This window comes from Pseudophryne corroboree, chromosome 7, assembly GCF_028390025.1.
Source record: "Pseudophryne corroboree isolate aPseCor3 chromosome 7, aPseCor3.hap2, whole genome shotgun sequence".
Classification (NCBI taxonomy): Eukaryota; Metazoa; Chordata; class Amphibia; order Anura; family Myobatrachidae; genus Pseudophryne; species Pseudophryne corroboree.
Genome location: NC_086450.1, coordinates 319,947,573 through 319,968,750, shown reverse-complemented (window position 1 = coordinate 319,968,750; position 21,178 = coordinate 319,947,573). Strand labels below are relative to the sequence as shown.

General features: G+C 44.7%; 1 protein-coding gene across 1 annotated transcript in view; it reads left to right on the top strand.

The window, feature by feature from the left end:
- Positions 1-21,178, top strand: part of LOC134945174 (uncharacterized) — a 532,944-nt gene that overhangs the window by 245,265 nt on the left and 266,501 nt on the right. Inside the window, exon 40 of the mRNA XM_063934300.1 lies at positions 17,986-18,123. Coding sequence (XP_063790370.1) covers positions 17,986-18,123 — 138 coding nt within the window. The remainder of the gene's footprint in view (positions 1-17,985; positions 18,124-21,178) is intronic.

The following is a 21,178-nucleotide window of genomic DNA, read 5'->3' as shown; positions in this document are numbered from 1 at the left end:
GAATTTTATGTGTTCATAGATTTTCAGTTTAGGTCAAATTATCGGTTACAAATTATTTTATTTAATTAAGCAATATGTTAATTATTGTCAATGTTAATTAAGACTATGAAAAGCAAGCAATATTTCTATATATGGATTAACTTTAATCCTCTATTGCAATTGTTATATAACCAGTTGCAGGTAATACAGATTGTAAACAATAGAACCAAATTTTAAACTTCTCTACATAGCATTGCTAACATTGAAGAGTAGCAAAAGGCTAAGCAGATCCTAAGGGGTATATTTACTAAAGTGCGAAGGGGTTAAAGTGGGCCGGAATAAGGCAGAATTCCGTCAGTTCCATTTGGAGACTTTACCAGTTCCGCTTCCTCCGGCCCACCTAACCCAAGATGTCAGCCCGGCGCCACAGGGAGATGCCAGGCGCCCACTGAGATTTTGTTACCAGCTGGCACCCGTCTCTTCTGCACAGCAGCAGCCAGAGGCAGGAGTCATAACGTCTCTCCCATAGTTCTGAGGGACGGGCTTAAAGTAAGTATTGTGGGGGGGTTTGTGTGTAAGGGGCACTACTATTGGGAGCATTACTAATGTTGGCATTACTACTGGGGGCACTACTACAGGGGGAATTACTAATGGGGCAATGCATAGGGGGCACTACTTAAGGAGCATCACTCCTGGGGGCATAAGGAGCACTACAACTGGGGGCACTGCATAAGGGGCACCACTACTATGTGCTCTGTATAAGCTGTGTGCACTGCATAGGAGGCACTACCACTATAGTGGGCATTGCATAAGGGGCACCTCCACTACAGTGGGCATTGCATAAGGGGAACTACCACTACAGTGGGCATTGTATATGGGGCACTACTGCTGTGGTCATTGTATAATGTATAAGTGGCACTACTGCTCTGGGCATTATGTGTATTAGGGGCACTACTTCTGTGGGCATTGTGTAAAAAGGACACTACTGTGTGTCATAACATGAATAAGGGATATTACTATGTGGTGTAATATGAATAAGATTGTGCTGCTGTGCGGCATAATTTGAAACCCTTTTTTGAGACCACGCGTCCTTTACGACACATGCCTATGGTGCGCCCAGGCCCTTCATTAAATACCTACCGGGGGAAGTGGGGGGGTGAGTTCCTCTTGACTGAGGAGGGGGAAGCGGTGCTGGGGGGAAGGATGGTTAGAAGGTTGGAGGAGATTTTAAACTAGGAGCCTGGGGGGAGGGTTTAGCTAGAAACTACGGGTCATGCAGTGAGAATAGTGGGGATGGCGGTAGTAAACGAAATGGGGGAGAAGTTGGGGGGAGGGTAAGAGCAGGCGGTAAGGTTACTAACATGGGTACTAAAAGGGATTTTACCAAAGCACTAACCAATGACGATTACAGGTCATCCTTGCTACATAAGGTGAAAGATGTCCCTAACGCAAGGGAAAATACTTTTCTTAGTTGTATGTATGTAAACGCCAGAAGCATTACTGGTAAAAAGGGTGAACTAGAAATACTTGCAGCAAGCAAACAGTATGATATTATAGGCATTACTGAAACTTGGTGGGATGAATCTCATGATTGGACAGTCAATCTAGAGGGCTATACACTGTTTAGGAGAGACAGACTAAATAAAAAGGGTGGAGGGGTGCGTCTTTACGTAAAGCCGTTTTTAAAACCTAATATATGGGAAGATATTCAGGAGGGGACTGTAGACACTGTCGAGACATTATGGGTAGAAATTGCATGCGGGGAAAAAGGAATAAAAAAGTTAGTATTGGGTGTATGCTATAGGCCGCCTGGTATCAACGCATCTGATGATGAATTGTTACTAAAGCAAATTGAAAGAGCAGCAGGAGTAGGAGACATAGTAGAGATGGGAGATTTTAACTATCCAGAGATAAACTGGAAAAACGACTTATGTGATACTGCTAGGGGCAATATGTTTTTAAACACACTTAATGATAACTACTTAGTCCAACTAATTGAGGAACCAACTAGGTACAATGCAATCTTAGACCTGGTATTAACAAACAATGGGGATTTGGTATCAGGTACGTATTATAGTAGGGGAACCCATAGGAAACAGCGACCACAATATGGTCACATTCAATATCAGTTTCTATAAACAGCCCTATACTGGCTCAACTAGGACCTTAAACTTTAGCAAAGCAAATTTTGAAAAGATGAGAGTATTTTTCAGGGATATTGAATGGGAAGGTTTGTTTTTAGGAAAAAATACTACAGAGAAATGGGAGGTACTAAAATTCCTGCTAGCTAAAAATACACTCAAATGTATTCTTATGAGTAGCAAAAAAAGGAATAAAAATCATAAACCGATGTGGCTTAACAAAAAGATTAAGGAACTTATGGGCAAGAAAAGGCGAGCATTTAAAAAATACAAATCTGACGGGGAAGCAGAGTCATTTCAGCACTATAAGGAATGTAACAAAATTTGCAAAAAGGAAATAAGAGCGGCTAAAGTAGAAACTGAAAAACTAGTAGCAAAGGAAAGCAAAGCGAATCCCAAAAAAATCTTTAAATACATTAATAGCAAGAGATTAAAGAAGGAGAGTATAGGCCCTTTAAAAGACAAGTTGGGAGTCTTAAGCAAAAATGATAATGACATAGCGGACACACTAAATTAGTTTTTTTCAACAGTATTCACTAGAGAGGACCAAATTCAGGGACTGACACACAATCTCAATAATGAGAATATGACACTGATAGGTACTTATTTAAGCGAGGAAGTAGTCTGTGACCGATTAAAACATTTAAAGATTAATAAATCACCAGGGCCCGATGGCATTCATCCAAGGGTTCTAATGGAGCTTCACTCTTAACTGGCAAAACCGCTATCTTTGATCTTTAAGGATTCAGTTATATCAGGTATGGTTCCCAAAGACTGGCGTATAGCGGAAGTAGTGCCTATATTCAAAAAGGGAAGTAAAGCTGAACCAGGTAATTATAGACCAGTTAGTCTTACATCTATAGTGGGGAAAGTATTGGAAGGTATTCTAAGAGATAGTATTCAGAAGTTCCTTGAAACCAATAAGGTCATTAAAAGGAATCAACATGGGTTTATGAAGGACAGATCCTGTCAAACCAACTTACTTGGCTTTTATGAAACAGTAAGCGCAAACCTAGATCAGGGTAAAGACGTGGATGTAATATTTTTAGACTTTGCCAAAGCGTTCGATACTGTACCACACATGAGACTTATCTACAAGCTACAAGAATCAGGGCTAGGAAGTGCACTTGGGTCAAAAACTGGTTAGATAATAGGGAGCAGCGCGTTGTGGTTAATGGATCTTTTTCAACTTGGACTGAAGTGCTAAGTGGTGTGCCGCAAGGCTCAGTATTAGGACCGCTATTGTTCAATATTTTCATTAACGACCTAACAGAAGGTCTAGAGAGCATGGTGTCAATTTTTGCAGATGACACCAAATTGTGTAAGGCTATAAATACAGAGGAGGATGCCGAGTCTCTTCAGAACGACTTAGTTAAATTAGAAGCATGGGCAGCCAAATGGAGAATGCGCTACAACACAGACAAGTGTAAGGTAATGCACTGTGGTAACAAGAACAAAAATTACACCTACCTACTAAATGGGGTAAAATTAGGGGATTCTGTACTGGAAAAGGACTTAGGTGTCCTCATAGATAGCAAGCTAAGCAGTAGTACCCAAAGTAGGACTGCAGCAAAGAAGGCTAATAAGATATTAGCATGCATAAAATGGGGTATTGATGCTAGGGACGAGAGTATTATACTCCCGTTATATAAATCACTAGTGAGTCCACACCTTGAATACTGTGTACAATTCTGGGCACCGTACTACAAAAAGGATATCCTGGAGCTTGAAAAGGTACAGAGGAGGGCGACCAAACTAATTAAGGGCATGGAGACGATGGAATACAAGGAAAGGCTTGAAAGACTAGGCATGTTTACATTGGAAAAGCGGAGACTAAGAGGGGATATGATCAACATCTACAAATATATAAGGGGACAATACACAGAGCTTGCGCGGGACCTGTTTTTGGTTAGATCAACACAGAGGACTCGTGGACACTCGCTCAGGTTAGAGGAGAGGAGATTCCGCACAATACGGCGTAAAGGCTTTTTCACGGTAAGGACATGACGTGTTTGGAATTCCCTGCCCGAGGGAGTTGTAATGGCGGAATCTGTCAACACCTTTAAGAATGGGTTAGATAAATTCCTAATGGATAAGGATATCCAGGGGTATGGTGCATAGTCATGCATTATAGTTACTATAAATAGGGATAAAATGCAACGGCTGACAGCATCATCAGTCAGAAATTTTAGTCAAATCATCATGCATAGGAGACCACAAATAGGTTGAACTCGATGGACAATTGTCTTTTTTCAACCTCAGATACTATGTTCTCTAGGACCAGTTTAGGCACTGAAAGTGTAGGTCTATAGAAGTGGAGATGTTGCCCATAGCAACCAACCAGGTTCTAGCTATTATCATGTACAAGGTGCTAGATAAATGATAATTAGAATCTGATTGGTTGCTATTGGCAACATTTCCACTTCTATAAATCTGCACTTTAGGGAATATACTCCTAAGTGTCGATTTCAGTGGTTCCCAAACTTTTTTGAATCAGGGTGCCCTAGAGTATAAGATTTTTCTTCACAGCACCCTAGGCTAAAAGTTTATTTTTATCTGAGAAATTCAGAAAAAAATATTAAACTAAGTAAATTATGTTTATAGGTCATCTACAGTTGTCTGGTGATGGACAGTATTTTTTTCTGTTTGACAATATATTTTATGATTGGAAGCCACAAGCACTGGTTTTGCCTATTACATTGACCATAAATAATTTGAACTGGTTATGGACCACCAACCAGTGCACCCCTGCAAGTGCCCTGACACACCCATTTTGGGAACAACTGATCTATTTGATCTTGAAGAAAGCTTTGAAGTCACAAGTAAGGTTAAGAAAGTCAATATAGGTCTTTGTTTTGTTATGAAGGTAGCCAGATTAAGGGGGAATTCAATTAGCCATGATAATTTACCACAGGCTAATTGATCCCCCTGGACCATTCAGTTAGCCCTGAAGGCAGCCCGCAGGCTTTACTTAACTGCTATTTTTTAAATCCCTGATAAATCGCCTGTTTTCGGGTGCTTCAAACCGGTTAACACATAGGTGTAGTAACTTGTCTTGGAATCTATAGGGTCTATTCAATTATTGTCGGATCCTCTGAGACGGAGGGGATCGGACACTTCAGTATTCAATTTGCGGGCATTTTCCATTTCCAGTAATGCCGATCCTACTTTTTTAAAGTCGGATCGGCATTGTCAGAAATGGCCGAAAAACCTGTCGGAAGTGCCTGCAAATCCAGCAAAATATGTGGATCTGCGGCTAATATGCAGATCCACGTGTTTTCCAACAAGTTCCAATTCCTGACTTGTCGGAAAAACAGCACTGGATTTTAATAGGTCGAATCCAGATTCTACCAAAAAAGTCGGAAAGGGACGTTTTCCTGACAAGTCGGGGATTCCGACAATAATTGAATAGACCCATATGTGTTAATGCCTGAAAATAGTTAATTTAATGGGTGAGAAAAAGGGCTCTGAGGCTATAGCTCTCCAGCCATTATAAAAGATGTATAAATATAGAGATTTTTCACCCAGAAAAGGGGCATAATGGAGATGATTAAGATAAAAGTTTAGCCAAGGTTAAACATTTGCAGCCAAGCCAACCTTGTGGCACTGACATGAATGTTTTTTTTTTACATAAAAGGCATACTTGCATATTGCATGATCTTGAACGCTGCACCCAGATACTGATCAGTCCTTTTTCTACACTGTAAATACTATAGAAAAGTATACATAGTTCTATGTTTAACACACTATTAACCTATAAAGATCAATAACACTTCTTGAGAACTTGTTCTCTCTTTCAAGTGTTATCTGTGTGCAAATAGGTGACATGAAACACATTCAGCCTCTATTCTAGTACTAGAGTACAGCACTCTTATTGTACTACACCGTTATCTTCACATCTACCTTGAATGATGTTTCTAGACACTGTGGGTGTGTGTACCCACTGGTGCTGTGATGTACGTTCTTGGGATGTCTGGATGTAGTGTGGCACAACACCTCGTGTTGATTCTCCTGTGTGATGGCTTTGCTATAGGTATGGCATCCATGACAAAAGGGCTACCAAATACCCAGGTACTTAGCACATTAGATCTAGCAGAATTGACATGTGTGGGACAGGTGCTGTACAAAGTTAAATAATGTAGGGCGCTGGACCATCTAACGGTGAAACAGCGATAAAACAATATTTGTAGCAGTTATACTAAATGCTTCGCCAACTTCGTCCTGCACACTATACTCATGACGGTTGCAATAAACATTAAATTAACAATTTACAAACTTTGCGCCTGCAGTCTTAAGCATACTGTAAATATCATGGCAGGGAATGAAAAGTACATACATGGTGTAGTGATTCCACAGCATGACAGTTAACTCCACACACATGCAGATAAGCAGCAGATACAGGATTAGAAGTTTTTGCACATGTCTCAATTCACATCGAAGACTCCATATTGTCCAGTACATCCTGTCACAACAGAGACCCTATTCTGCATTTGCCTTACTGCATAAACTTTTAGCATAGAGAGGCAAATGCAAACAATTGGCCATGGCTTTCTGCCACCGCAAGGCAGCGTGAAAATTGTTGCAGCAAAAATCTGGTAGGCATGGTTTATCTAATGTGGGTGGTTAATGGGCCAAATTAAATATATGGAAACTTGTTATGTCAAAAAGCTATAACCAAATACATCACCTACCAGCCCCACAAGACAAAGCAGCAACTTTCTAGTGACCGATATACAATTATTGGGGGAGATGTACAGTGTGTCTAGAGGTTCAAAGATTGTAAAATATCAGGTTATAAGCTTAAACCATTGTGATTTACCATCTGATAACCCTTATAAATTATCTACAAAACTAGAATGCTATGGGAACTGCTGTGCAGCAGAACTGCAGCAGATATCTCCAATATCTGCTGTGGACCTTTTTAGTACACATGGCCATCTATATACATATATTGCTGTAAACCTCCTCCCACCCCCAATCTAACAAAAATACCTTCATATTAATTAACTCCATTAAAGCAGTAGCCCCTTATCCCCTTATTCTTATTATTACAAAGGTTTGAAAAAGCTGCCAAGTGACAGTGAAACGCGTTAGGGGGGCCACATCTCTGACCTGGGCACCTCTGAGGACATTAATAAAGGGAGAACCACCATCTTTGTTGCGAGGGATAGAGAGTCTGCTCCAGAACCCCGCCAGGTGGGATACCCGGCTGAACTACCACTAAGGACTTGGTAAATATTCTCCTTCATCTGGATACCTGTTTTTGCACGTCAACGCATGCGTTGCAGGACTTGACATTATCCTCCAACAATCAGCTGTTTATCGGCTATTTTGCATAAAGACTGCCCCAAGTGAAAAATCACTGACAGAGAGTGGCTTATTAAGGCTCAATTTTTATATTGTATGTTTAGCACTAGTAGTGCCAGATTTTAGCATTCAGTTGTGTATGTATATGTGTATTTGTGTCATTGATTTTAATTAATACATAAAAATACGTTTAAGCGCAGTTGGTATTTCTTGTTCATCCACCTCGTGCTGAAGCTGCTGCCACTAGTTATGGCCGAGACGATGAAATGCCAGCAACGTCGTCTGCCAAGGCCGATGCCCAATGTCATAGTACAGAGCATGTAAAATCCAAAACACCAAATATCAGTAAAAAAAGGACTCCAAAATCTAAAATAAAATTGTCGGAGGAGAAGCGTAAACTTGCCAATATGCCATTTACCACACGGAGTGGCAAGGAACGGCTGAGGCCCTGGCCTATGTTCATGGCTAGTGGTTCAGCTTCACATGAGGATGGAAGCACTCAGCCTCTCGCTAGAAAAATGAAAAGACTCAAGCTGGCAAAAGCACCGCAAAGAACTGTGCGTTCTTCGAAATCCCAAATCCACAAGGAGAGTCCAATTGTGTCGGTTGCGATGCCTGACCTTCCCAACACTGGACGTGAAGAGCATGCGCCTTCCACCATTTGCACGCCCCCTGCAAGTGCTGGAAGGAGCACCCGCAGTCCAGTTCCTGATAGTCAGATTGAAGATGTCAGTGTTGAAGTACACCAGGATGAGGAGGATATGGGTGTTGCTGGCGCTGGGGAGGAAATTGACAAGGAGGATTCTGATGGTGAGTTGGTTTGTTTAAGTCAGGCACCCGGGGAGACACCTGTTGTCCGTGGGAGGAATAGGGCCATTGACATGCCTGGTGAAAATACCAAAAAAATCAGCTCTTCAGTGTGGAAGTATTTCAACAGAAATGCGGACAACAGGTGTCAAGCCGTGTGTTGCCTTTGTCAAGCTGTAATAAGTAGGGGTAAGGACGTTAACCACCTCGGAACATCCTCCCTTATTCGTCACCTGCAGCGCATTCATAATAAGTCAGTGACAAGTTCAAAAACTTTGGGCGACAGCGGAAGCAGTCCACTGACCAGTAAATCCCTTCCTCTTGTAACCAAGCTCACGCAAACCACCCCACCAACTCCCTCAGTGTCAATTTCCTCCTTCCCCAGGAATGCCAATAGTCCTGCAGGCCATGTCACTGGCAATTCTGACGATTCCTCTCCTGCCTGGGATTCCTCCGATGCATCCTTGCGTGTAACGCCTACTGCTGCTGGCGCTGCTGTTGTTGCTGCTGGGAGTCGATGGTCATCCCAGAGGGGAAATCGTAAGACCACTTTTACTACTTCCACCAAGCAATTGACTGTCCAACAGTCCTTTGCGAGGAAGATGAAATATCACAGCAGTCATCCTGCTGCAAAGCGGATAACTGAGGCCTTGGCATCCTGGGTGGTGAGAAACGTGGTTCCGGTATCCATCATTACTGCAGAGCCAACTAGAGACTTGTTGGAGGTACTGTGTCCCCGGTACCAAATACCATCTAGGTTCCATTTCTCTAGGCAGGCGATACCGAAAATGTACACAGACCTCAGAAAAAGAGTCACCAGTGTCCTAAAAAATGCAGCTGTACCCAATGTCCACTTAACCACGGACATGTGGACAAGTGGAGCAGGGCAGGGTCAGGACTATATGACTGTGACAGCCCACTGGGTAGATGTATGGACTCCCGCCGCAAGAACAGCAGCGGCGGCACCAGTAGCAGCATCTCGCAAACGCCAACTCTTTCCTAGGCAGGCTACGCTTTGTATCACCGGTTTCCAGAATACGCACACAGCTGAAAACCTCTTACGGCAACTGAGGAAGATCATCGCGGAATGGCTTACCCCAATTGGACTCTCCTGTGGATTTGTGGCATCGGACAACGCCAGCAATATTGTGTGTGCATTAAATCTGGGCAAATTCTAGCACGTCCCATGTTTTGCACATACCTTGAATTTGGTGGTGCAGAATTTTTTTAAAAACGACAGGGGCGTGCAAGAGATGCTGTCGGTGGCCAGAAGAATTGCGGGACACTTTCGGCGTACAGGCACCACGTACAGAAGACTGGAGCAACACCAAAAACGCCTGAACCTGCCCTGCCATCATCTGAAGCAAGAAGTGGTAACGAGGTGGAATTCAACCCTATATATGCTTCAGAGGTTGGAGGAGCAGCAAAAGGCCATTCAAGCCTATACAATTCAGCACGATAAAGGAGGTGGAATGCACCTGTCTCAAGCGCAGTGGAGAATGATTTCAACGTTGTGCAAGGTTCTGCTGCCCTTTGAACTTGCCACACGTGAAGTCAGTTCAGACACTGCCAGCCTGAGTCAGGTCATTCCCCTCATCAGGCTTTTGCAGAAGAAGCTGGAAACATTGAAGGAGGAGCTAACACGGAGCAATTCCGCTAGGCATGTGGGACTTGTGGATGGAGCCCTTAATTCGCTTAACAAGGATTCACGGGTGGTCAATCTGTTGAAATCAGAGCACTACATTTTGGCCACCGTGCTCGATCCTAGATTTAAAACCTACCTTGGATCTCTCTTTCCGGCAGACACAAGTCTGCTGGGGTTCAAAGACCTGCTGGTGAGAAAATTGTCAAGTCAAGCGGAACGCGACCTGTCAACATCTCCTCCTTCACATTCTCCCGCAACTGGGGGTGCGGGGAAAAGGCTCAGAATTCCGAGCCCACCCGCTGGCGGTGATGCAGGGCAGTCTGGAGCGACTGCTGATGCTGACATCTGGTCCGGACTGAAGGACCTGACAACGATTACGGACATGTCGTCTACTGTCACTGCATATGATTCTCTCCCCATTGAAAGAATGGTGGAGGATTATATGAGTGACCGCATCCAAGTAGGCACGTCACACAGTCCGTACTTATACTGGCAGGAAAAAGAGGCAATTTGGAGGCCCTTGCACAAACTGGCTTTATTCTACCTAAGTTGCCCTCCCACAAGTGTGTACTCCGAAAGAGTGTTTAGTGCCGCCACTCACCTTGTCAGCAATCGGCGTACGAGGTTACTTCCAGAAAATGTGGAGAAGATGATGTTCATTAAAATGAATTATAATCAATTCCTCCGTGGAGACATTGACCAGCAGCAATTGCCTCCACAAAGTACACAGGGAGCTGAGATGGTGGATTCCAGTGGGGACGAATTGATAATCTGTGAGGAGGGGGATGTACACGGTGATATATCGGAGGATGATGATGAGGTGGACATCTTGCCTCTGTAGAGCCAGTTTGTGCAAGGAGAGATTAATTGCTTCTTTTTTGGTGGGGGTCCAAACCAACCCGTCATTTCAGTCACAGTCGTGTGGCAGACCCTGTCACTGAAATGATGGGTTGGTTAAAGTGTGCATGTCCTGTTTATACAACATAAGGGTGGGTGGGAGGGCCCAAGGACAATTCCATCTTGCACCTCTTTTTTCTTTCATTTTTCTTTGCGTCATGTGCTGTTTGGGGAGTGTTTTTTGGAAGGGCCATCCTGCGTGACACTGCAGTGCCACTCCTAGATGGGCCAGGTGTTTGTGTCGGCCACTAGGGTCGCTTATCTTACTCACACAGCTACCTCATTGCGCCTCTTTTTTTCTTTGCGTCATGTGCTGTTTGGGGAGTGTTTTTTGGAAGGGCCATCCTGCGTGACACTGCAGTGACACTCCTAGATGGGCCCGGTGTTTGTGTCGGCCACTAGGGTCGCTTATCTTACTCACACAGCTACCTCATTGCGCCTCTTTTTTTCTTTGCGTCATGTGCTGTTTGGGGAGTGTTTTTTGGAAGGGCCATCCTGCGTGACACTGCAGTGCCACTCCTAGATGGGCCAGGTGTTTGTGTCGGCCACTAGGGTCGCTTAGCTTAGTCATCCAGCGACCTCGGTGCAAATTTTAGGACTAAAAATAATATTGTGAGGTGTGAGGTATTCAGAATAGACTGAAAATGAGTGGAAATTATGGTTTTTGAGGTTAATAATACTTTGGGATCAAAATGACCCCCAAATTCTATGATTTAAGCTGTTTTTTAGTGTTTTTTGAAAAAAACACCCGAATCCAAAACACACCCGAATCCGACAAAAAAAATTCGGTGAGGTTTTGCCAAAACGCGGTTGAACCCAAAACACGGCCGCGGAACCGAACCCAAAACCAAAACACAAAACCCGAAAAATTTCAAGTGCACATCTCTAGTAGAAAGGTCACATACATGACACAGCATCAGCCATTTATACGCAAAATTGTGTCACCCCTAGGTCCATAGAATACAATAGTTTTATACATACACTTACAAGCAAATATAATTTCTGGTGATTACTTTGGAGTCTAACCACTACACCACCCTTACCCCTTTTCCCTAACTCACCTGTTATGGATTTCTCTTGTCTCTGTCCTGTTGCAATCACTGTGATTAGGAAGCATAAAGCACCTGCCTGTGGGCAAATCCTGCCGATGCTGGTGCTATCGAGGTCACGGGTCCATGCAACCTATTGCTGCAGAGCATGGTCCCTAGTAGGGGGTTACTATGGTGACCTGCCCCCCTCCCCCCCCCCCCCCCAGCTCTACGGGCGTGAATACAGCTACTGAGGCAGCTGCAGTTCTGGCCCACCACCTCCATCCGGGCACATGCACAGCTGCCATTAGTGACTGGTATTGGCTTCCCCTGCCCACTATACAGCTCAACTGTAGGTTGGGGAGGCCCCACAATCTTCGCCACTGCCTAAAGGCCTGGTACTTTACTATTCTCTGGCCGGGTTCAGTATGATTTGCCGATGGACGGGATGCCGGCTGTCAGTATAACAACAGCGGCTTTCCATCCATCAGAATCCCAACAGACCCCCAGTAATCCCCATAACCCTCACCTTTTCCCTACCCTAACCCTAACCTTTCCATTCCCCACTGCCTAAACCTAACCCATCCTGCTTGATCCCTAACCCTAACCTCCCCTTCTAAGTGCATAAACCTAACCCTCCCTCCCCGGTTCCTAACCCTAACCGTCCTGTCCCTGCTCCCTAACCATAACCACCCTTCTCCTGCCTGAACCTAAACTCTACTCTCCAGCGCATCCCGTTGTGAGGACGATCAGGATTCCAGCTGTTGGTAATGTGACGCCGGCATCCCGAGCTGCGTCGGTATGTAGACGCCGGCATTGCGTCCTCCCTCAGGATCCTGGCGTCTGTATATTGACCCTAACTGCTTCCTCTCTTCCCCTCTCAGCACCCCTGGTAGGAATCCTGACCAGGAGTAAGAGCATATCACACTGAACTAAGGGCCTAATTCTGAGTTGATCGCAGCAGCAAATTTATTAGCAGTTGGGCAAAACCATGTGCACTGCAGGGGGACAGATATAACATGTGCAGAGAGAGTTAGATTTAGGTGGGGTGTATTCAAACTGAAATCTAAATTGCAGTATAAAAATAAAGCAGCCAATATTTACCCTGCACAGAAACAAAATAACCCACCCAAATCTAACTCTCTCTGCAAATGTTATATCTGCCCCCCCCCCCCCCCCCTTCCTGCAGTGAGTGCACATGGGCCCTCATTCCGAGTTGTTCGCTCGGTATTTTTCATCGCATCGCAGTGAGAATTCTCTTAGTGCGCATGCGTAATGTTCGCACTGCGCATGCGTCAAGTAACTTTACTAAGAAGAAAGTAATTTTACTCACGGCTTTTTCGTCGCTCCGGAGAACGCATTGTGATTGACAGGAAATGGGTGTTACTGGGCGGATGTACGGCGTTTTAGGGGCGTGTGGCAGGAAACGCTACCGTTTCCGGAAAAAACGCAGGCGTGTCTGGAGAAACGGTGGGAGTGCTTGGGCGAACGCTGGGTGTGTTTATGACGTCAGCCGGGACCGAAAAGCACTGAATTGATCGCACAGGCAGAGTAAGTCTGGAGTTACTCAGAAACTGCTAACTCGGTTTTGATCGCAATATTGCGAATACATCGGTCGCACATTTAAGATGTTTAGATTCACTCCCAGTAGGCGGCGGCTTAGCGTGTGTAACTCTGCTATAATCGCCTTGCGAGCGAACAACTCGGAATGAGGGCCTTGGGCCCTCATTCCGAGTTGTTCGCTCGGTATTTTTCATCGCATCGCAGTGAGAATTCTCTTAGTGCGCATGCGTAATGTTCGCACTGCGCATGCGTCAAGTAACTTTACTAAGAAGAAAGTAATTTTACTCACGGCTTTTTCGTCGCTCCGGAGAACGCATTGTGATTGACAGGAAATGGGTGTTACTGGGCGGATGTACGGCGTTTTAGGGGCGTGTGGCAGGAAACGCTACCGTTTCCGGAAAAAACGCAGGCGTGTCTGGAGAAACGGTGGGAGTGCTTGGGCGAACGCTGGGTGTGTTTATGACGTCAGCCGGGACCGAAAAGCACTGAATTGATCGCACAGGCAGAGTAAGTCTGGAGTTACTCAGAAACTGCTAACTCGGTTTTGATCGCAATATTGCGAATACATCGGTCGCACATTTAAGATGTTTAGATTCACTCCCAGTAGGCGGCGGCTTAGCGTGTGTAACTCTGCTACATTCGCCTTGCGAGCGAACAACTCGGAATGAGGGCCATGGTTTTGCCCAATTGCTAACAAACATGCTGCTGCGATCAACTCAGAATTACCCCCCAAGTCTGTGCTTTAAATGTGAATTAACTCTGGCAACCTATAAAAAAAAAAGTTAAGCATGCATCCATCTCCCTGCTCTCTGATGCTTTAAAACTAATTTCACAAATGTCATTTTAAATTAGTAGAATACATGTTGTGATTTACATAGTTTAGCTTAAATTATATTTCTTTGATTTCAATTGAATTATAAAATACATATCCGTGATGAGAGGTCTGGATTCAGGCAAGAAGAGGTACATTCACAGACGTCTGACATGTATACTTACTATGAGGAACTGTTAATACTGGTGTGGGTGCTGTGGTTTTTTTATCAGAAAACAATGACATAAGTGGTAACATTTGTGCCATTTCAGGAACCAAATCAATCTGCTTTCCACAGAAATGTCACCTGATGTGGTATGACCCCCTCCTCCCTCCCCGGCCAGATACACGCAAGCAGTCATGAGCTGTGAATTCCTAACATCTGAAATGGTGTTTCTTCTTGGAATTATCATTTTTTTGTTTGTTTTTTCCAAAATAAACCATACAGTTATAGACAAAAGACATACACTAATTAGGTTGCCAGATACAGTAGGAACCCACCTATTGTGTATACAGATTGCTTTCTTGCTCCTGCAGTACAACAAACTAGCAGACTCAACCATTTTTTTGGGCCAATATATACAAAGTAATTTTTTGCAAAAAACGCATGGACCGGCATTTTCTGTGTCTTTTTTTTTTTTTTTTGTGTGTGTGTCTTTTTAATATTGGACACATTTATTAAAGTGTTATCAAACTTTTGGGAAAAGATCCCATATCAAAATGATTCCCACGAACTCCATGGGAACAGTGATGTTTTCAGACATATCAAGCTTCGAAAAGCATATTCTTTTGGAGCTTCATTGCTATATCTAACGCCATCTTGACATGTATTAGAAGTTAGTATGTGCGGAGTAGATCCCTCACCGCATGCCATATTTCTGTAGCACCTTTTACATTATGTTGGTGATACTTTCCATTAGGCTTTATGTTTTGTGTGTTCCCCTATAACAGCCGCCGTTCGCAAAAGAAGTAAGTTCTTATCAGTACTTGGATGCCGCCAGGATTAATACGCAGGATTAAAGGCGTGTTGAAACCAGTAGAGTGCAAGGAATGGGCTGGAGTGGGAAACAGGCAGAAATCTATCAGATTCTGGCAGTTAATACAGATGCAGTAAAAGCAATAGCTGGACGCAGAGGCTGAGACCATAGTCTGGACACAGGCACAAAGAATAACCGCATTAGGGGTTCAGGACAGACACTGGACTGGGACTGGGACTCAGTGCAGGCTTAAAGATCTAGGAACCAGGAGCAAGGTGCAGGATATTCTTGCTGACAGAGTTCTGGCAGAATTTCCACAAGACAAGCAGTAGCAGGGCAGGTAACTTTATGTAGGGCAGAAACTGTAAACAGGCAGTATTCAGGTAGAGCTCCAATAGCAAATACTAGATTAGAGGACAGTGGTTTCTAAACGCGATCCTCAAGGCAAGCGAACAGCCCAGGTTTTAAGGATATCCATGCTGAGTCATAGGTGAATTACACTGACTTATACCATGTGTGCACAAGCAAGGATATCCCTAAAACCTGTTAGGGTGCCTTGAGGGCTGTATTTGAGAACCACTGCTCTAGGAGATTTCAAGATACTGCTGAGAAACAATAAAGGTCCCCATACATCAGCAATCACAAAAAACAATGTGCAGATTCTGAGATCCCCCCCCCCCAGATTTAAAAATTCCCCAATTCACCAATCTGCTCCCATACATTACAGATATTTTTCAGTAATTTGCATATGATTTTCAGCAATTACAGAACTGCCAATCTTTAAAGGCTCATTAGTTTAGCATCTGCTGAATATTACCAAACACTAGTACTCTACAGCCCAAGTTGATCTGTGAACTCCAACATGTTGGACAACCTGATTTATCAATCTCAACGGTTTTTGACCTGAATCCGCGATCTGTGAACCCCATACATTGCAGACTTATTTGCACAACCGTCTGCAAATTGGAAAATTGCCCCAATCGATTGCAGATGTATGGGGGCCTTTACACACAAGCTGAGCTGAGTGCAGCTGAGTTACTGGAAGTTAATCAGAGACTGAGCTGGTAAATGGCAGGAGTTGCAGGCTAATAATCACAAGTAGGCTGAGGAGAACTGATGTAGCGAACAGGCAAGGTAGGGACTGGGCTGGAGAATCGCATCAGCTAACGGGCAAGAACACTGGCAGATATCTACACTAGGGCGTCAGTGCTATCAGGACAGGAGGACAGGCTGGTAGCTTCTATGATGTGCAAGGTTGCTATAACCAGCCGGGAGGTTAAGCCTTCCCAACCATTTACCAGAAACGGGCCAGTTAGATTGCCCCAGCAAGGACAGCTCTCCAGAGCAAATCATGCTGCAGCTGCATGGCTGCATGTAGCTGAACAGCCCATGAAGGCATCCCAGCTCTTTAGTAACAGTCAGGACCATCAGCCAGTGCGGCCGCCACAGATACCTGGCTGCCTAGCAATGGCCGGGACTAGGGCAGTATTGTGAGCCATCACGAGTAGCGTCAATTTTCTGGAGATCTACGCATGTGGATTAGAGTCTGAGCCCCTATTGCTCAGACTCTAATGCACTCAGGGGCGTTTTAAGAGAGGAGCAGGCCCGTGTGCAGCCTTCTGCTTCAGGGGCCCCCTCCTCTCTGACCGAGGCACAGCATTTAATACTTACCTCTCCTGGGTCCCCCGGCGGTGCCATCCTTCTCCGCAGCGGCAATAGAGTCTGAGACCAGACTCTATTGCGCATGCGCAAACCTCCGGGAACACGGCACGGCGGCCATTTTCCCAAAGATTTTGCTACTGCGCATGCGCAAAACTCCGGAAAAATGGCCGCCATGCCATCTTTCTGGGGTTTTCAGCAGGCGCAATAGAGTTTGTTCCCCCTAGTGTTCAAACTCTATTGCGCTGCCGAAAAAGGGATGGCTTCGGCGGGGGACTTCAGAGAGGTAAGTATTAAGCAAATGGGTGCAGTGTGTGCGGGGTGGGCCCCCCTGGACCTGGGAGCCTGTGTGCCTCGCACACACTGCACCCATTATAGAAACGCCAATGAATGCGCTTCCGGCTAGAGAGGAGGGGTCTGGATGGAGGAGGCTGCACTCAGGCATACAATTACTATGAGAAGCACTGCTTGACAGCTGAATATAACTAGGAATGCCTTGAGCACAGCATGTGAAAACAAAGGCAGGGGTCCTTTCAATGTGTTTTAGTATACTTTAAGCATAGTGTAACAAGTTGGAAGTGTTGCCCATAGCACTCTAATTAGTTGCTATAGGCAATATGTCCACTTATTCTCTTTAGATAAATCTCCCCCTCAAGCTGGGTACACACTGCAATGACCAGCAATCATTAAGACTTTACTGACGATTTTCCTTGATCCTGGAACAAGTGAGATTGAGCGTACACACACTGCAATCTTGCTAACTACCAAAATATATATTGCATCGTTTGCTCGCATTCGATTTCTCATTGCTCCTGTATACACTAGGACAACCTTCATGCCACTCCGTCCCAGGGAGTGTCATAAAGGTGACGTCAAATCAGACATGTTTGTTGTTGAGTTTGCCATACACACTGAACGATATACATCAAATCACTAGCGATATTCCCAGGGTTGATGTGCAGCACACGTCGCAGGCAACCGCTGGAGCGCGCATATTGAGCGTACACACTGAGCGATGTAGGTGATTTGTCATTGCGAAATGGCAAATCGGCCCAACATGTCTACAGTATGTACCCTGCTTAAGCCTTACACTGTTCTTTTTAAATCAAGCAAGCAAGTATATTGTATTTTTCATGTATAAATAAGTGAAAGTCTATTAAATGTTTTGTAGGTCACCTATTCTACAAGTGAAGCAGAAGCCAAACTTTATCTAATGATGGAAGAAAAAGAATTAAATCTGTCAACTAGAATAAACTTTACTGAACCCACATACGCAAAAGTTTTACGACTCAAACATTCTTTTCCACAGGTTTGTATTGATTTGGATCTGCAAAGTAAGCATTACACATTTCCAATGAAGACAGAATGTTTGCAAAGCATATTTCCAATGAACACCGACTGCTATCATGCCCTATAGTACCCACTCAGCCTTGGCTGCTGCGGGGAGAGCATATCTGTAAATGAGAGAGAGGGACCACTACTGAGTTACTAACTGGGGGCTATTTAAAGTATTTGTGCTATCCAAAACTGGAAAACCTTGATATAGTTTTTAGAGAGAGGATTAGTAAAATCTGCAAGGGTGCACCACATTTTTCAGTCAGTCAAAATTTGAACCAGGCTATGATATAACCTGAATATGCTGCGCTATATAAGAAACTGTTAATAAATAAATAAATTTACCAAAGGCGTCAAGAATGCATTCTTTAGTGGGAGGAGACAAGGTCCCGATTTTGACCAAGATGCCGTTTTTTCATCAAAGTGTCATCTCGGTAATTTACTAAGCAAAAATCACAGCAGTGATGAGGGCATTCGTAATATTTTGGAAGTCCTAGGAAAAAATCACGAATCAATACACCATCGGTCAAATACGCCTGCAATTTGCTAGAAATCGGGAATTTACTAAAAAGTGCAAAACACAAACACTGCCGACAATAGCCAAACACTGCCGTGATAAAATACAAATCGTGAAAAAGTGCTAAAAAAAAACAGACCTGCTTTTTTATCCCGTGTTTGTATAGGCATGCACGGATCCATGAGATCCGTGCATGTTTTTCAGTGGGAAGGGGGGTGAAATGTTCTAAATTTACAGAAAACAAATTGCGTGGGGTCCCCCCTCCTAAGGCAAACCAGCCTCGGGCTCTTTGAGCCGATCCTGGTTGCAGAAATATGGGGAAAAAATGGACAGGGGTTCCCCCATATTTAAGCAACCAGCATCGGGCTCTGCGCCTGGTCCTGGTTCCAAAAATACGGGGGACAAAAAGAGTAGGGGTCCCCCGTATTTTTGAAACCAGCACCGGGCTCCACTAGCTGGACAGATAATGCCACAGCCGGGGGTCACTTTTATACAGTGCCTTGCGGCCGTGGCATCAAATATCCAACTAGTCACCCCTGGCCGGGGTACCCTGGGGGAGTGGGGACCCCTTCAATCAAGGGGTCCCCCCCCCCCAGCCACCCAAGGGCCAGGGGTGAAGCCCGAGGCTGTCCCCCCCACCCCCCATCCAATGGGCGGCGGATGGGGGGCTGATAGCCTTTGTGAAAAGTGTTTGATATTGTTTTTAGTAGCAGTACTACAAGTCCCAGCAAGCCTCCCCCGCAAGCTGGTACTTGGAGAACCACAAGTACCAGCATGCGGCGGAAAAATGGGCCCGCTGGTACCTGTAATTCTACTACTAAAAAAATACCACAATAAAGACATCACACACACACCTTGACAGTATAACTTTAATACATCCATCCACACCTCCATATACACATACTTACCTTATGTTCCCACGCAGGTCGGTCCTCTTCTCCAGTAGAATCCATGGTGTACCTGTAGAAAAAATGATACTCACATAATCCAGTGTTTTCGGCTCCTCGGTAAATCCTTTTGTAATCCACGTACTTGAAAAAATAAAAAAACGAATACCCGACCACGAACTGAAAGGGGCCCCATGTTTTCACATGGGCCCCCTTTCCCCGAATGCCAGAAACCCACTCTGACTGATGTCTAAGTGGGTTTCCTCAGCCAATCAGGGAGTGCCACGTTGTGGCACCCTCCTGATCGGCTGTGTGCTCCTGTACTGTCTGACAGGCGGCACACGGCAGTGTTACAATGTAGCGCCTATGCGCTCCATTGTAACCAATGGTGGGAACTTTCAGGTCAGCGGATGACCGAAAGTGACCTCACCGCTGTGTGTGATGTCTTTATTGGGGTATTTTTTTAGTAGTAGCACTACAGGTACCAGCGGGCCCGTTTTTCCGCCGCATGCTGGTACTTGTGGTTCTCCAAGTACCAGCTTGCGGGGGAGGCTTGCTGGGACTTGTAGTACTGCTACTAAAAACAATATCAAACACTTTTCACAAAGGCTATCAGCCCCCCATCCGCAGCCCATTGGATGGGGGGGACAGCCTCGGGCTTCACCCCTGGCCCTTGGGTGGCTGGGGGGGGGACCCCTTGATTGAAGGGGTGCCCACTCCCCCAGGGTACCCCGGCCAGGGGTGACTAGTTGGATATTTGATGCCACGGCCGCAAGGCACTGTATAAAAGTCAATACAAAGAAACAAGAAAAACACCTGGGCGCAGATAATTAAAAGTATAAAAGTGACCCCCGGCTGTGGCATTATCTGTCCAGCTAGTGGAGCCCGGTGCTGGTTTCAAAAATACGGGGGACCCCTACTCTTTTTGTCCCCCGTATTTTTGGAACCAGGACCAGGCGCAGAGCCCGATGCTGGTTGCTTAAATATGGGGGAACCCCTGTCCATTTTTTCCCCATATTTCTGCAACCAGGATCGGCTCAAAGAGCCCGAGGCTGGTTTGCCTTAGGAGGGGGGACCCCACGCAATTTTTTTTTTACATTTAAACTTTATTTATTTTTTAAACAAAGTGCACAATAAAGCCCAGCACGGTTCTCTCAGATCCGGCCGAGATTCATTGTATTAAAGTCGGCAGTGTTTTACAAGGCACTCACGTAAAACACTGCCTAAAAAAACGAATGACATCGACATCGGAAAACCCGAAAATGCAGAATACGGCAGCTTAGTAAATTAGTCGTAATCAATTCAAAAAGTTGCATATTTACACTTTCGATGTCATTCGTGATTGAACTTTGACCTCAAACGGGAAAACACGAATCTTAGTAAATTTACCCCACAGTTGTTAACACCCGCTAATTATGACAGGGGAAGTTAAGGTTAGTATAAAAATGCTTAGTCCAACTCTTTAGAAGCCGTTGAAGGATTTATATTGTTGTATTGATTGCCCAATGTCCATTATATTATTGTTTTAGCTAATTACTGTGTTGAAAAATAAAATACATAGTACTGATGCTTTAGACTGTCACAGTAAAAGAGTGATTTTCAGAACATTCATTACTGCGAAAGGT